The 18217-nt window shown below is 34.2% G+C and overlaps 1 protein-coding gene and 1 long non-coding RNA gene across 8 annotated transcripts in view; one reads left to right on the top strand and one right to left on the bottom strand.

The window, feature by feature from the left end:
• The window catches only part of CDIN1 (CDAN1 interacting nuclease 1), a 135197-nt gene that overhangs the window by 49720 nt on the left and 67260 nt on the right, over positions 1-18217 (top strand). For 5 of the 7 annotated variants that reach the window (XM_042047508.1, XM_042047505.1, XM_042047506.1 and 2 more), the window contains exons 6-10: positions 2960-3039; positions 3393-3442; positions 6275-6342; positions 11369-11434; positions 13778-13883. In XM_042047508.1, coding sequence (XP_041903442.1) covers positions 2960-3039; positions 3393-3442; positions 6275-6342; positions 11369-11434; positions 13778-13883 — 370 coding nt within the window. Of the gene's footprint in view, positions 1-2959; positions 3040-3392; positions 3443-6274; positions 6343-11368; positions 11435-13718; positions 13884-18217 lie in introns of those variants that run through there. The other 2 variants (XM_042047510.1, XM_042047511.1) reach the window with 2 other exon arrangements.
• Positions 1-18217, bottom strand: part of LOC121673788 — an 87722-nt gene that overhangs the window by 61195 nt on the left and 8310 nt on the right. The window lies entirely within an intron of this gene.

Here is an 18217-nt window from a genome sequence, read left to right as displayed (position 1 = left end):
GGGGAAAATATAACTCTCTTTTTCTTGCTGAGCAGTGGTGCTGTATAGATCTGTAGAAAGGTAGTTCAGATGTACCAATCTTGGAGAAAAATGAGCAAAGAAATAAAGCAATGAGCGTGCCTTCCAGGTCTAAGCAGTTTAAAGGGTAGATTGCTGACAGTACTTTGTTCTCACATCAGCCCTTTTTCCTCCTATAACACAAGAACAGCAAGATGTAAGTTCACAAGGCCATCACAGTAACCTTAATGCTGTGCTGCAGCTGTGTTAAAATGTAAATATCAGCTGTTCTTTATCTCCTTTAAACACTATTACATTTACAGAAGTTTTCTTTACATGAATTTCATTTTGTTAGGTGCACTATGGTTATTTCTGCTAAAATCTGAAAAACTGTAATTAAATTGTTGCGTTAATGTTTGCATAGTTGCAGTGCAAACAGAAGTGATTTCTTCATTTAAAAGAAATGGTGCTACATCCCACCTTTTTTTATTATATTCCACTGATAATTCAGTTTGACCACAACTAGAAGTAGTATAGCAGCTTGAGTAAGAAGAGCAGATAACCTGCTTTCATTTAAATATTCATCTTACTTTTGATAGGGTAAAGAAGAGATCTGTGCAAGAATAGTGTTTCAATAAACTTTATTTTCTATCTGGCATTATTGTTCACATAAAAACCCTAGCACTTGTGTGCCATTTCAGTTTCTACACAGTCAGCCTGTTGAGATGCTGCTGCTGCAGTAACTGGCTTTCTTAAAGAATAATTATAGTTGAAGGTACTTTATCTTAGCTGCATAGATAATGCGAAGTTAATAATGTGCATGATGATTTTTTTTAATTTTGCAGGACATTACATAAGCAGATAATGTTTATATGCGAAAAAAAGTAATATATTCAAAAGTAGCATAGTAATCAGTTCTGTTTGATGCCTTTTCTTTTAGAAGCATAGTTTAGCAACTTGTAGAACCAATGTGACATCAGCCTAATATAAAATGCAGTATGTCAATTCATTATTACTCTGAGAGAGGTAAAGAATAGAATATCTGGTAACCAGAATGAGAAACTGAAGTTGACAGAAATAGAGGAAATTTATTCTGCACCTGTAGCTCATTACTCAAAATAGTGTCCAGTTAAACATTTTCCAAATGTAAATCTGTGGTGTTTTTCTGGAGTTTGATCAGTCATAAAAATACTTAATTTTTCATAATCAAATCATAGTATCTAGATCAGTAGCCCTTCAAAGCAGTGAATTCTCTGTTACGCTCGTCATTATTTTACCATTCTATCAATCTCTCTATTGGCAAACTGTTGTTTGTGTATTATTCCTTCCAAGTGAAAAATGGTTATTGTTTTAATTTTTCGTGCCAGTAATGTAAATACGCACACGACCTTTTGTTTCTCCTTTTCAAAGTTTTAATGCTAAGTAAAACATGCATTTTTAGCAGTGTGCAAAAGCTAAAGTAAAATGCCTATTTATTCTTAGTATTAACTTACAAAAGTAATGTTTATTTCATATGAGATTAATATGATACATAGATGTAATGTGGCATGTTGCTTCTGGAAGTGCTTTTGCTTAGTGGAAATCATTCTCTTTAAAAGTATTTGCAAAAACTTTTGCTCCTGCCGGTGATGATAGTTTTTTGTAGCTCTTGCAAAGCCTTGAAACTCATTCAGGGGTTCGTATTCCTTTGCCTAATGTGGTATAGTTTTCAAAATAAATTATTTTCTTGCAAATACTACATTCACCTGAATGTGATGCTTTTAAGAGGTAACTTGGGGAGAAGATGACAATGCCAGTCTCCTTTACTTTCAGCAAAGCATTTACACACATCCATTAATACAGCAGCATTGCTGCTTATATGGCAGATCCCTTCATGTCACAGGCTCTGTCAGTCCTTTTCACAGTGTCACCTGAGCCTTTTGCTTCAGTTACTGAAGATCATGACAAAGCTTTGGCTCTGAGTTGGGGCAAAACAGATGAAGAACAGGAAAAGAGTAGTTTTTCATTTTCTTTACAGGACTGAAGCACACACAGGTTAAAGGAATTACTCTGAAGTCACACAAAATCTTCGGCAAAATGGGGGACCTTGCTAGTTTCAAACCTGGTCTACACTTAAGGATTCAGTGGTACAAATATACCACCAGCTGAGCTCCATCGGACCCAGGGCAGAGGCAGAATGTGCAGCAGTGTTGACTTTTCTCTGAGAAATTGTAAAATGAAATATTTTATGCTTTTAGAAGGGATTTTTCTAGAATAAAATCTGTCCACTACTATTAACTGGTATTTACAACTACCCAGACTAGGCATATGGAGAGAAAACAATGCCAAGGATTGAAAAGACTATTTGAAAATAAACTAAAGATATCTCCTTTTTTATGTTATTTTTTCATTGTAGTATCAAGATCAGTGAGTAAAAAAATGATAGGTGCTAAAATTAGCTTCTGATTTCTTTTGACTTATATCTATACATGTGAAAAAAGCAAAAAAAGCCTTTTCCCAGCTCTTAAGTGAAGTCAGAAAAATGTGTCAACACTAAATTAGTAAATCCTTAAATTTGAAAACTAATACATTGGAATCATGAAGTCCTTAAAGTACTTTTTAAAGGCCGTTTTGAATTTTTAAATATCTTTTTCCTAAAGTTCTAATAGGGATATGAAGGTTATTTTGAGTTACATGTACTGTATACTAAGCAATTTCCTTAGAAGCTGCATGATGCTTCTAAAGCACAAACTGTCCAGTGGAAGAATATAAGGGCCTTCTTTCACTGTGGACTAATAAAATCCTTTCGCATTTCAAGACTTTAGAGTTAATTGTGTCAGAATGGGTAAATAGTTATGAATTTGTAAGTTTGTAATTGCTAGGTGGATAATTTTCAAAATTATTGATATCATCAATGTCTTTATTAGAAAAGTGTAACTGAACTAACAGGTTTATTGTATGGTTTTTATTTTTATTTCTCTAGCCTCCAAAACGCTTATAAATAGTATGCTACGGGACCCTTCTCAGATTCCAGATGGAGTTCTAGCAAATCAAGTCTATCAGGTATTAATCACACTTGTTTTCTTTGGTATGGTTTTTTTTCCTGTGGCGATTCTGTTATCTGCCTAGCAGAGTACAAGATTTTAAACCTCATTTAATTACTGTCATCATAAACTATCAGTGAGGTCAGAGTGCACTATAAATGGCAGTGCAATATTTGTGAGGGGAGCATTTCACTTTTTAATAGCTTGCTTTTATAGTGAATAAAAGCATGCAGTTTTTGTTTTCTGTGATTAAATCTGAACAACATCTGATAGCCTTTTTGAGGAAAAGTAATTACTGTTTTTAAGATACTCTTTAACTATAATGGTTTTGTAGTTGCCCATCAGTGTACTACTTCTCTTATTTGTCTGCAGTGTACTGTGAATGACTGTTGTTATGGACCACTGGTGGACTGCATCAAACAGTATCCTTTCCCATAAAATTTTAGGTGCACAATTGATGAGCTTAGACTGTGTGGAAGAGATGTGTCTAGCTTTAACCTGACATAAAGTTCTGCTTCACAAAACACGTTTCATACTCCTCTCTTTTACATTCAGTCAGCTAGAGGGTCACTGCAGAGCTTTCTCTTACACTAACAAAAATCAGATGGACCATGGGAAGAGGTCAGTTTGGTGGTTACACATTCATATGCCTGATTGAACCTCTTTGGTTTTGATTAGTTGAAATGCATATCTGGTTTTCTCTTAAGACTAGGTGACCATGCTTGGAGTGGTGGAGTTGGACTAGATGATCTCTGGAAACACCTTCCAATCTCAGCTATTTTGTGATTAAATTAATAAGTTTCATAGATAGTGTTCAACTTTATGGCTTTGCTTTGTTACAAATATGAGTTTTAACTGTAATTTTTTCAAGTGAAATTCAGGTGTAATTGACCAGTTAATATTTTAAACTCCTATCTGACATTCCAGTGCAGTTCTTTTATTTTCTCTTCTTCTTAAAGGAGATTATACTAGCTGCAGTAAAACCCCCCTACGTATCCTGATTTTCCAGGGATTTTTTTTTGTAGTGTCGAAATAGTTAATTAGAGAGCCATACAGTGAGTACACTGAGGGAACTCCACATGGCACTGAGTGTTCCAGACTAAGATTAGAATTTGTTTGGAATGATCACTGAGAACCCAAATCTACTTTAATAAAGTCCTGCAGGAGTAGCTCTTCTGTTTCAGTCTGCAGTCAAAGGAACAATTTCAAAATCATGGCCTGCTATCACTGAGCAGGCTAGTAAGGCAGTTCCCTCCCAAGTCCTAGAGAATCCTTGCGTGGATCTCTGCATGCAGTTTGGGGGAAGATCTTGATTTCGCTGTACAGGTGCAGGATAGGAAAGCTACAGTGATGTTTAGTTATGCATGAAAAACAGTACTTCTTGTAGTTGTGATACATGTAATTGTCACTCCTTAAAAATACTTTATTTCCACTGGAAGCACTTGTCTGGTGTCTACTACAGCCTCAGCCCTGCTCCCATTAACTTTAACAGCAGCAGGATAGAGTTCTAATTGTCTTTGTATTTTGTGCTTTTAATTGTAATTTTAAATATTCATTGAGATTATCTTCACAATTAAACAAAGCACACTGAAAGTGGATTAATCTAATAAACCACACATTTTAAAGGGTTGTTGATCACTAATTTCCATATCCAGAATTTTAAGATTAATATTTTGTGGATGAGCAATCTGGCTGTAGTCTTCTGAAAGTGTCATGTTTAAAAGTAATAAAGACACATATGTAGAATTATGAGCCATTTTTAAGACTTACTTGCCTTCAGTCTAGAAAAGACTTTTATATCCTCTTCAGGTTCTGGCTCAAATCTGTTGTGGAATGTGCCGTGACATCAATGAGAATATGGAGGAGTTTTTCAATTCCATTTTGGTACAGAAAAGTTTAATACTAAGCTGTATGAGTGCATTCCTGCAAGTATGTTGCTGAATTAGATGTTAATTTTGAGGTGCATAAAATAGTTAAAAATCAATTTAAAGTTAAGGTTTTAAAAGCATAATGTCTTCTGAAGGATTGCATATTGATTTTAAATATAACTATCTAATTGTATATGCATGGACTAAAGTATGAAGTCAACCTCTTTGTAAATGCCAAGAGGCTATTTTTCAGTAATAGTTGAGATGCTTACGGGAAACTAGGCTGCTAGACTGGATGAGTAGAAAATGGCTTGTGAGGTTATTTACAAGTTTTGCCCCATGGTCATTGCCATACATCAATAACAGGTATTATTAGAGACTAAGTGTTTCTGCTTATGGTGCATTATAAATTCTGTTTGCAGTATTTTTTCTTACCTTTTTGCAATTCTTCATTTGTCCCTTTTGTTCTGAAACTGCTAGTAGAGTTTAACATAATACATAGTTTCAATTGATATAAGCTGTATGTACATATGAAATGATTGCATAGAACTATTTTTTTTCTGTTCAGTATGAAGTGTTCATATGAGTTAAGTAATTAACTGTAATGGTAAGGTGATCTGTAGTTTAAGTTCTCAGAAGTTATTTTAAACAGAATTTGGAGCTTAACTGCTTTTAACATAAGATCTTTTATCATATTGTTCCATAGGATTCTTCTTAAAAGCTTCCGGAATAGAACTTTGCCCTCCACGAGGATACATAAAAATATTTAATATGGTAACTTTTTTACATATTGCTAGGAGTAGCACATTGGATCAACAGGCTGTCATTGAAGTGAAAAGGGCTTCACTATAAAATATGATTTCACCCTTCCCTGACATTAGTTCATGCTTCTGAAAAATCAATTGAAAGGATGGTTTTTTACAGTAAGATGTTTCAGATGGATGTAGTACCTATCAATTTCAGAATATAAAGAAAGAAAACCAGTTTGTTTCATCCTTTGCTGGATTGGAGAATTTATTGCTAGTCAGTAAAGAGCAACTTTAAAGGTATTTAACTACGTGTTTTAGGATCACACTTCCTTTTATATTTAGAAGGAGAATAAATAAAAAATTGAAATATTGCCCTTAATTATACTGAATAAATATGGTCAAATGGGTCTTCATTCTGTCAAATATATGCTGTTGATACAATAGTCTGATTTTCACAAAGTTAGTGTATGCTTCTGAAAATCCTTGTAAGGATATTCAAAACCTGGAGTTCAAATCACTGATCACTTCTGAAATGCAGATGAAGGCCAATCTATGATTAATTACTTTACCTATGATGTTTTTATGAAGTTGCATCTTTTCCAAAGTAATCTTCCATTTCTTAACCTAAAGCTATCAGCGCTATTGGGCATGAGCATGAAGTCTTGCTGCGAGAAATGCTTTTGGAAAAAAATCTCTCTTTCATAGGTAAGAATCTGTAGTAGAGGCTAGCCAGTGAATTCTTAACTTCAGAGATGTTGGTGACTGTTTACCCAAGACAAAAATCAGCCCAAATGCTCCCTATATTAGGTAGTAAAGGAAGAGTAAAATATGATTGATGCTGTACATGTTATCTTTTATTGATTTAGAACTGAGCAGGAACTCAGTTACCTAATACCCTATATAATACAGCACATGCACAGTCTTGCAATTAATATTTTATAGAATAAGTAGCTGAAAAAAATGCTTTAATATCTGCTGCAGTATTACTTTTGGTGTCATGAGATATTAGCCATAATCTAGGCCTTATGAGATTTAGGAAGAAGCATAAGAAATATTAGCTTCACAATGCTTTATGTATTAAAGAACTGCTAGAAGATTCACTCATTTACCTTGCTGTGCAGTTTCTGCTGAATTTTTGCCCCCTGCTTCCCAATCAATGCAATTACTCTTTTTTACACTCCCTATTTTTAAAGTTATTTTAAGGATTAATTAGTTAGGAATTTACTTTCATTTTTTTCTTTTAGCCTGCAGTATGTTTCTTTTACATGAGTGCCATTGAAACAAAGATTCATGTTTAAAGTATCCGTTCTCTAAATGTGATAGTAAACAATGACTTCTTAAATCTTGGATTCCTTATGTGATGAGACGACAGCGAAGTGAAATGCTCTCTTCTGTTAAGGTTGAGCATTGTACTAAATTTGCATGAACAGGGAATTTTGCTGGGTTTACCTGACACTATGATCTCTCTTGGAGATATATCAGGTTAAGATTTTGGAGACCTTAAACAAATTTAAGAAGTTAGAGAGTGTTATTAAGCTTTTTAAAAGATTTGTCCATATAATTAAGGAACAGCTTTAGTGTGCTCTTTTATTTTAGAGAAAAGTGAAAGAAGGACAGGATTAACTATCACAGGCAAGCTTGCAAATGACACTATGAAAACAGGAAGAGACAGATTTTCTTATTTAAGAGCATAGATACATGTAATACGTTTGCTTAAGCTGTAATTGCAGAGGTGATGGTGAGTTAAAATACCAAACAGTTCTAGGAACAGTAAGTATAAAACAAACAGCCAGGAAAGGTTATGGAATCACCTTCAATGAAGAATCCAAGGCTACATTTGACACTCATCTATCAAAGCAGGTAATGAAATCAATCCTGTCACGATACAAGGTAATGGAGTGGATGACTCATTAAGGGATCCCCTACCCAACAATTATCATTTTATTTGGCTTGTGTAAGCTTATGCAGTATAAAAATCACATTTAAATTGTATGTTTCACAACCTTGGATTTTGTCTTTAGAAATTAGCTCCAAGAAATTTGTGCTATCAAATTAAAACATCTAGAATGGGTTAACTTGTTAGAATATGAAGATAGAAATGAGAGAGCTTAATTTGTTGTTCATATTTTATGTATAGTGAAGTATTGTTTAGTCATGATTTAAGATATGTTTTATATTTATTATGTCTGTGATCACCTATGTTTTCAGGTTCTACGTGTGTTTGGGGTTTGGGGTATTTTAAAAAAAAAAGCTTTCCCTAAGTATCTGCAAGATGAACCCTACCAAGTCCCTTGCAATACAGCCTTTCCTTTCTGAAAACCTAGTTTCAAAACTGCTTGAAGAAAACATCAGGAAAACAGAAGAGATGACAGTATTTCCCATAGGTCCACAAATTCAGGCTTTTTTGCGTAATACTTCATTCCAATTTTGAAGATGGCTTATTATTTACATGGCTTATGACTTGTAATTCCATTACTTTTTAACATGTTTTAAAGGAACAGCAGTTCTGTATTAGTGTACTATTACACTGTACTGTTCTTCAACAATAGTTAGGGGGTTTGTATCAAATGTGTTCACCTGAGCAACAGAGAGTCTAGTACAGGAGAAGAAAGTAAAAGTCAAAGGACACAGTGAATATGAAGTGCCCCAGTATAGTCTGAGAGCATGAAGCAGCTTTTCAGGTTCAAGACAGAATTTGTCTGTTTCTAGAGCAGTTAGCTTTCAAAGCCTACAGATCAGAAATAACACCTTCAGACTCACCCTGGAATTGACTGGAAACCTATACACATTAGTGGGGGTTACATTTTATTAATACACTGTTCATGAGAAGTGCTTCATATACCATGTCCTCTCTTCAGCAAAAACACAGCTCTCAAGTCTTTATCACTTGGCCTGAGATTAAAGTGATCAAATGTAGCATTCTGTCAAAAGAGGCTCACAGCTTCATAGACCATACTGAAATGCCAGGAATTTCTAGGTTCTATATAGAATTTTTTTTTTTTGGTATCATTATCATGAATATATTAGGAAAGCTTTTAGATATATGGGGAGGTACTGAGCTTTATCCTCCTTTGGTTCCTACCAGTGGATATAAATCATGAAATCTGATCAGTATTTTCTGCTGTAATCTTAAATTTGCAGTTGTAGCTCATTCATGCACCAACAGAAGAAGGCTAGTAATATAAGAACAACGATGTGTTACATGGTTATGATCGAGTGTGGCATTATGGTAAAGATGAAGCTGCAGTCTTGTTGAAAATCTAAATTAATGGGGTATCTGTTGACAAACTACTTATTAGGGCTGTTTCCACATAATTTCCAAACCTGAGGATTTATAAATGTATCTGTCAAAACTGCTGTGGGCTGGCTTTCAAGCAGTTATTAAATTATTCTCTTAATCCATGCTAGAGTTTAAAGATGTTTAGAGGTGCAGAATGCTGCCTCTGTCGTTTCCAGACCAATGTGAAACATAACCTGGGCTGAAAAGCTAGAACTTCTTTTTGATGGGGTTACAGTTTAAAACAAAAATTTTATGGTGATTATGGGGAGTTCCAGTACTTATTTTTTCCCCAGAGTTATAAAGCTTCAAAACACTTGGAGAAATAGTAATGCAAAGTTATGTTTCTGCACATGATAGATACATCAATAATAAACATGCTTTTTAATATGTTTTCCAATGTTAATCACAGTTCAGAATGCTAGGAGAAACCATGTAAAGACATTCAGAACCAGATTTAAAACAAAAACCATGTTCTTTTCCAAGCCATTAATTAAAAGGTTTTAAAAGTAATTGGGCACCCTTGAAAGAATAATCTGTTGAAGAATATTAAAAGCAATGCTGATGGAGATTCCAGTTCAGAGACCTGCCATGTTGACCTATTGAAACATGTGTTTACATCTGTTTTGGTTTTCAGTAAGTTTTTTTAAGGTGCCTTATTTTGTGATACTGGTATCTGTTAGATGTGAAAGAAAAGACTGATCTTTCCATTGCTGTTGCTCTTAAATGAACAAATTTCAGCTGAGACATCCTATTGTCTATCCTAGGTTGTTTTAAATGATTAAGAGCAGGTTGCAGTTAACTAGATTTGGATACAACTGTTTTGTTGTTTGTTTTTTGTTTTTTATTAATAAGGATGAAAAGATTATGTAGAACATTAATTCATTTTTATGTTATGGCATAAAACTCTCTATTCATAGGCTCTGTTAAATTAGAACCTTCTTAATCTTAACATTATTTATCTGTATACATGACATTCTAAGTTTCAAAAAATAGCCAAAAACCAAGTCTGTCTCCAAATCCTAGAAATGTTTTTCATTACCTGATCATCTGATCAGATGATATAATAAAGTGTCAATTTACAGCATAGTCTGTTTATAGTGAAGAAATGCTCTCAAAATTAAAAAAAAAATATGGTACCACTCAAAAAGAATAAACATCTATTGCAGTTTACACTGACATGAATGTTCAGCTTTCCAAATTTACTTCTGTCCCACTTTCAGAGTTAGTTCACTATATAAAATATTTCAGATTTATATTCTTCAGTGAAAAAGAGTGGGAGAGTTTGCTTTTGGCACTATTACAGTATTTTGATTTCTAAGTTCGTATGTTTTTGTTGTCATTAAAATGTTACTTGGACTCAAACTGCTGACCTTTCAGGATTTGCACAAAGTATTCAAAAACTGAGTTCTGAACATTGGCCATGAAACTACTGTCCTAACCTGATAAATGGATTGGAAATAAGCTACCCAACAGTGAGAATGGACCATTAATTTTAATCAAAGGTGATGTAGAAAGGCGAATGGGATGCATGACAATGTCAACAGCCCAGTAGGTGTTAAGGGGCTACACAGCCTTACTTGTTACTAGGTAGTGCCATTAGTTGAGCTTGGGTGAAGACAGAAAGCCATGCCTGGAATTGAATGACCAGGTCACTCCAAATTCTAATGGAGAAATGGTGTTTCAGAAATACCAATGTAATGGTATCAGAAATCAAGGACAGTAGTTTAAAAATATTACGGGATTGCTTGGGCTTTCTTTCTTTCTTTTTTTGTTTTTGTTTTCTTTAAAAGGGAGCATCTTTTGCCTTTTGCAGTTTTGTCTTGCTCACTCATTATTATTTCTTGAAATATTCAGCTCTAATATTTGTAAGCAATAAAGTTATAGACTTAATGTTAGCAGAATGTCTAAATCTTTTTATGTTCAGAAATTGGATAAATTATATGGAATCCAGAATGCAAGAGAAACTAAAATTATGGCTCTTCTCTACTTTAATAAATTTCTGGGAGAGAAGGATTTTCTTGCTCTTTTTTTTAACAACTTTATGCTAACACTAAAAATAAAACCAAGGCAGCAGCAACAGTATATCTACATTGTGGTGTTGGTAGGATTAATCTTAACATATCCGAAGGTGGAGAGACTCTTCTTTCAATCAGTGAATATACCTCTTTATTTTGAATATTTGGAGGTTATAAAATACTGTATGACAGCTGGAATTAATGATGTTTATAATGAAGACATAAAAATGCAGGGATGACAAAGAAGCATTTTTATATCCATGCTTCAGGTTTTCTACAAAGGTTCATTTAATCTGACACAGCATTGCATGCATAAGAAAGATATGTATGACTGCATTAGTAATTCTTGCACTCTTATTTAAAAGAAAATTAATTATGCTGCTGTCTACTTAATGGAATAGTTTTATAAACAGTAGTTCTTATTTTCTATGTACAGCTGAAGATCAGCTTCGTGCAAAGGGTTATGACAAAACACCAGACTTTATTTTAGAAGTGCCAGTAGGTAAGACCTCTAAAAGAATTCCTATTATTTTGTTTAGAGGTGTTCATGCTAAAATATTATGGCTACTTAAGTGAAGCATATTCTAGGATACTTCAAATAAGTCTCTTCAGGAGTTACCCAATAATTTTAAGAACTTCTAGTTTGAGTCAGAGAGATTTGATCCTATATAGTGTTACCCAGTGTTTCTTCTTTAGTCTCTGCATGTTTTCACCTCATTATCAAGAAAAAAGGAAAAAGAAAGCAATGGTAGGAATGCCCAAATCCCTGCTCCCTCTAATGTACTCTACCCGCTGTCCTTCTGAACTAAACTCTGAAATACCTATAATTGTTTTTTACTTCTAGACCAAATCAGTTCAAAGTAGTCTTAAGAGTATTCTGTTACACCTATAGGTCATTGCATCAGGGTTTGTCATTGTGCAGTTAATCTTTTGCCATCACTTTGCATCTAAATACAACTCTGAAGTTCTTTACTGTTTTTTAAAAGCCTGGATAGCAAGAAAGAATAAGAAATAAAAGTAAGTATAAAGGTTATGTTAAAGTTCATCTACCTTTTCTGGTCTTGAGGCCATGTGACAGCTCATCAATATCAGCAGGTAGGGAGAATTCACAACCTTTCTAGGTAACATGTGCCTATGGTCAGGCACTCTGACAGTGAAAAAGTGGTTGCTCATGCTCAGGTGGAAACTCCTGTGTTTAAGTTTGTATGCATTGCTTCTGTCCTGTGAATGGACACACTGAAAAGAGCCTGTCTCCCTCTTTACCACCTGCTCTTCAAAAAGTTTATACATTAGAAAGATTCCCCAGTAATGTGGACCACAATAAACACAGTATATATTTGGTATAAGGTACTCACTTCTATATTAGAAACATGAGATTATGTCCCACCTATTCAGGAGCCTGATTAAAAGAAAACTAGAAAAGCAACTATTTTTTTTTATTCTTGAGAAGGGAAACCAGGAAAGACCCAAAATAATTCTTTTTGTAATATTACCTTATTAGAAAGAAGGTTAAAAATAGCCATTAATTGATTTGCATAGATTTGTCTCAAAAAAATTCAAATAGTAATAGTACCTTGCTTTTTTCAAATTATTATAATCACTTGAGACTTACAGAAAATAATGTTCTACCTGTTGTCTGATCTGAATGAATGTATAGCAGCCCTTGGATTCTCTTCTTCCTGACTCAGTACATAACTAGGAAAGGCAAATGTTTCTTAGAAATTGCTTCTGAGCTGATTATACCTCAGCTGTTATATCTCCTGGGATCTAAAGGTGGTGTGGGTGGGGGAAGGATGTAGTAGTACAGGCCTACACAAGTTAACTGGGTTACTGATAGCAGGGTAGTGGTGGCACATAGAGCTTAGTGTTGTGACTTCATGAGTTATTTTCCCAGATTTCCTGAGTAATATTGCACTCTGTGGTCAATCATTTGCTGCCATAGCCTCTAGTAATCTTTCTGTATTGTGCTCCTGGATTTGCATGTTCTTTGAAAACCTCATTCCAAGTCAAATTTAGGCTAAGGCATCGTGGTTGTGGATATTGTAGGTAACTCAAAATAAAGGTAACATTTCCAAAGATCTTAATGATAACCAACAACATCTTTTTAGAGAAAGAATGGTCTCTCAGAGTGATGCTCATGATTCCTTCTGCAAAATTATGTTGTCAACTTCAGAGAGTACATTCCTTTGTCAAAAAAAAGATGATTTTATTAATATTAGTCATTCACTCCTGCAAGAAATGAGGAAAGACATGAACCAAAGCAAATACCAAAGCATTAAAAGAAACAGAAATTCAAAATCACATTTTTTCACAGAAGCCTTCTTATTCCTAACTTCTTTCTGATGAAGCATTACTGGTTTTGCAAAAGAAAGGTAGCAGACACATGTCCAGGTTAAATTTCCTTCCCTTTCTTACACCTTCCATTCTGGATTGGTGGCAAGTGTCTGTCTTTAGCAGCTTAGCTAACTGTTTTTATCATTCATCAGAAGCTTCCAATTCTGTACCTGATAACGGCCTTCCAGCAAAGTAAGGGAATAGAAGAATACAACTGCTTCTTAGTCTACTCTTTCTCTTTACATTCTGCTTGTGTTAGAATAAATGCAGATATGTGGAACAGAGTGTAATTAAACTGAAATTAATGTGATTATCTGTTAAAGTATTTTCTGGTATTTTTTTTAAATGCCCTATGTGCGTATTTGAAAGATAATTTTTACAAATATGTAACTCAGTTGCAAGCATGATTTATGTGGTAGATTGTGGAGTAAATAGAATCTTCTCTAACACAGTCTTACAGGCTTTTGAGTGTGATTTTCAGAGTTCAGTTTATTTTCTGCTGTCACCCTAGCTGTGGAAGGACACATAATTCACTGGATTGAAAGCAAAGCCTCATTTGGTGATGAAAGTAGCCACCAAGCCTACTTGCAGGACCAGTTTTGGAGCTACTGGAACAGGTATATTTTTGTTATTTTTCCTTATAGATAAATAGGACTTCATTTTAAAAAGAAGTTACTGGATAAAACACTACTGACTCTACATGTTACTAATCTGCCATTTTGAATGTCATTTTCATTTCAAGTTGGTGTGCTGAAATATTTGTAAAAAATTGAGGTCTTAGTCATTAACATGCAGCAGATCTATGTGGTGATTTTACAGTAATGCTAAATGACAGAGTAAGTTATTTTGGTACAGAAGTTATATGTCAATTTTTTTAGTACCTGACTTTGAAAGGAGATTTTGCTGTAACATTCTGGAATATGTGCAAGGTGACAAACTTGTTAAAAACATCTTCACAGTCTAACCAAGTGGGTTTTGTGTATAAAGGATGTTATTGCTCATTGTCATTGTAAGTAGGACAGTACTGTTACACAGTGGGTTTTTTTAATAAAGTTTTTCTTTTGTTTATTATTTACATTTGAAGCAATAATTACAATTATCTTCAAGTTGAAAATGTAAGTATTTGCAGGAGGGTAAGGAGGGAAACAAATTGTGCTAGACAGACTTTTGTGGCATGTTGATGGTGTAAAGGTATTTTCTTTTAAATATGGTTAAAATACTTCTGCTTTCTTGTTCTAAAAATCATTATCCATGACACCTCCTCACTGGAGGATTTTTTTCCCGAAAGATACTAAACACAATGCTTCATCTTCAGTGCCATTTTTGTATGTGGTAGAACCCTAAGCAAGATAGTGAGTGAGGTAAATTAAATTTTTAATAAAGGATTTTTTAAAGCATAAATTTAGAATTCTTCTCAGTGTCCACAAGAGAACATCAGAGGGATAGTGGAGAACATGGCACAAATGTGTGAACATGCAACAAAAAGGGGGTGTGTGCCAGTATCAGAGAGTAGTCTGGTGACTGTTAGTATTTCAGCTGAATGTGAAAATCGCTAGCAGTACCTTTGAAAATACCTTAAAAGAGGTTCAGTAAAAGGCAGCAGAGAAAGGGAAATGAGATCTTGATAATAACATCATCAAAGTTCGGAATTATGCTCTGCAGCAACATTCTTGATTGATTTGAAAAGGACCTGCTCTTATTTGACAATCCCAGAAAGCAGAGAATTGGAAAACTTGAATAAAAGTAATGGGAAACTTGGAAGGCTGTCAATTGTTGAATGAAGATATTATACTTTAGGAAAGTTGTAGAAAATAAATTGTGAAATACAGATTATAAAACTTAGAAAGAAACTTGAGTATATACAATATCTAAGCAAATGGTGAGAATGGCAGGAAAGAGTGTGATGCAAACAGTGCTGAATTGCACATCCAGTGTAAAAGAAATGGAGCAGCTCAGGCTGGGAGAAGGCCATCGGATGTACTGGAATACTTTCTGAGTATAAAGGGTGTGTTTGAAGGGATCCATGATGGTATCAGAGAAAAGCAGCTCCAATAAGTGAATTTTAAACAGATAGCATGAGCATAAAGATACTAAGTTGAAATGGGGTGAAAGTTACATAGACGGGTAGGATGAACAACTGATCCAGTTGTTGTTTGTAGTAAAATTGCCGTTGCAGTTCTGTCCTTTTTTTGTGCTACAAAGTGTCTATCAACATTTTAGTGTAAAACATTTGAGAATAGTGTGTACCATTTGCATCTGACATTTCCAAAGGAAACTTCTCTTATGCTTTTATCAAGAAACCAAGACATAGCTAACTTCATTTTAATTTTAACATGTACCAATTACTAATTCAACTTCAGAAATGGAATAACATCTCTCACTGAGCTGTTAGTCAAGTATCTTTAATGTTGCAAGCTAGACTGGAATGATACATAGATCAATAAAACATTTTGCAAGTAGTTTTGAGATTTTGCCAAATCTGCTGTTATAGCTGTTTGTATTGAAAACAACTACAAAAATGGTTGATTCTTAAATATAGTGAATTTACATTCATATAAAGGAAACTAGAACTCCATTGTAGGATTTGTTACACCCTAAATCCAAAATCTAGGTTAATTATGGAAATTAGGCAGATTTCTATGCAGTTTTTTTTAACAATGAATCCCATTAGTTTTAATTTTGGTACCGTTTGGCCAAGTGGACAGTGCCACATCTTCTGAAATGAGTTCTGAATTACTGTGGCTTCTAATATAATGACAGTTGGGTTAATGAATCCATGTTGACAGATCAGGTTGCATGTAGGTTAGGCAGTTAACTTTCATTGGTCTCTGAAACTATTTATATGAAAGGACACAGGTGTAGCTGCACAAACTGTGAATCAATTTTGTATTATTTCATCAGTCTGTGCAGAGGTCTCTCAGTGAGAACCAGATTCTCAGTCAATTCACCACAGCTTTGTGTCTCCCTTCCTCTTGAAAGAGAAATTATTTGGACAACAAGCATGAGTTCACAATAGAGATGATACAACACTCAATAAATAGTTTAGTGTTTTGTAAACCTGACCCATTGGCTGAACTTAAAACAGAAATTAAATTCAAGAGAAAATCTGTATCACCTGTTAGATGTGGATAAAAATACAAATCTAGATACTTTGAAAGGAATGAAAGTGAGAGGTTTCAGACCTATTCCATTCAACTTTTTTATTGCTTCTCTAAAAATTAGGAGTCAAACTGGAAAAGTTTCTGCATTCTTTTCTCACATGTCACAGATGTAAGATGAATTTTACTCAGAATCTGACTGAAATCTTTGAACATAGCTGGGGTTTGTTTGCTGTTATGTGTGTATTTCATTAAATCCTGTACTTTGTGCTAACTAAATCTGTGAGTGTCTGTACTGACAGGAAAGAAATGGCACTTTCTCATTTAACAGAACAGCTCCCTAGATGCAGTCAACCATGTCTGTTCACCTCAGTGCAGAAGAACACCTTTTTATTACTCTGAGTTCTGCAGGGACAGCTTAGCAAGGTTTTTTATGGCTCATACATCAATGATATTGTTAAGCAATTTTCAATTGCAGTGGTGCACTGCAACCTCATCTTCAAATTAAGCTTCACATTAAAAATGTACAAAGTGTACCTTGTCAGTGGATTTGCACGGTTATAATTTAAGATGTTGTTTAGATATTGAGCTTTTTCAATAATAAAGAAACAGGAAAAGGCAAGTTTGGTCTTGCCTATTTCCAGCGTGATTTTGCAGAGTGATGTTTTAGGAAAAAAAGCTATTTTATATACTGGACAGACTTAGTATAAAGTGATTCATATACTTCTCTCAGTATGTTTGTTCCTTCAGAGTGGTGGTATCCACTGAGCAGGCTGTAGTTTACACTGCCACTGGGTAAACAAAAAAAACCAAAATATAATTGCTTTGTGCACATGTAGTAGATACCACACTTTTCATTTTTCACTGGTCTACATTGGTGTATTTGTTGTAAGCATGAGAATAAAAGCTGTTGAATAGTCTGTGGGACCAAAGGTAATTTGGAGAGCATGAACAGGAAGTTATGCAGATTGCTCTTTAAAATGGGGTCTATGAGCATGTAAATTATTTTAGGATTTAGATGAATGTTGCTGTTTCTTTTTTTTTTCCCTCCGTAGTGTTTTTATAACTGATTTTTATAAGTTATTTTATAACTTTTTTCTAACTTAAATTAAAAATTGGAGTCCTGGCTGTAAAAGTCTGTTAGTCAGAGCTGACAGGCATGACTACTGTTTTCTAAGGATATACAGATCAGCAACACATGGTTCATACAGTAATTAGTGGGTGCACTGTCAGTGACTTGCTGTAAGAAGATACAAACTCGAATACAGCAATTTACATTTTCTATCTTCTACAAGCATGGCTAAGGCATATGTACAATCTGGAATGTAATTTCTAGAGAGTCCCAGGAGAAAGCTTGACGTCATTATTAGCTAAAGAAATTTTACTATATGTGAGGAAGACTGTAGGAAAATGTCATATTTGACACTGTTATTAAACTAAAGGCATTTTCACATAGTGGAAAAGAAGCATTTCATCTTCTCTTTGAATAAAAATGGTAGGTCATCTCTGTACTAAATTTCTTCCGCCATTTGTTTGTGTTCCAAATGCTGTTAGTCCTGTGCTTCTGCTTTTTTGAAAGAATAAATAAAAGAAAGTTTCCCATAAGTAATTTTAAAGTAGTAATCACACTTTTTGGCAGCCTAAATTCATGATTCAGTGTGTTGTTAATTGGTATATTATGCCTGATCTTGAGACTTCAGTTCATAACTATCAGTCATAGTAAAATTATCAAATTATCATAGAACCCCGTCAATTAATAAAAGGATATTTATTTCAGAGAAGTGCAAACACAAATGATGCAAAGGATTGTATTTCACAACACAAACACAGATAATGTGTTCCTAGGGTTTTTT

The sequence above is a fragment of the Corvus kubaryi genome, unplaced genomic scaffold (genome assembly GCF_017639235.1).
Source record: "Corvus kubaryi isolate FWS band 111438036 unplaced genomic scaffold, C.kubaryi_AGA036_p1.0 66, whole genome shotgun sequence".
Lineage (NCBI taxonomy): Eukaryota > Metazoa > Chordata > Aves > Passeriformes > Corvidae > Corvus > Corvus kubaryi.
Note: the sequence above shows the minus strand (reverse complement) of the source record. Positions and strands in the feature narration are given on the sequence as shown.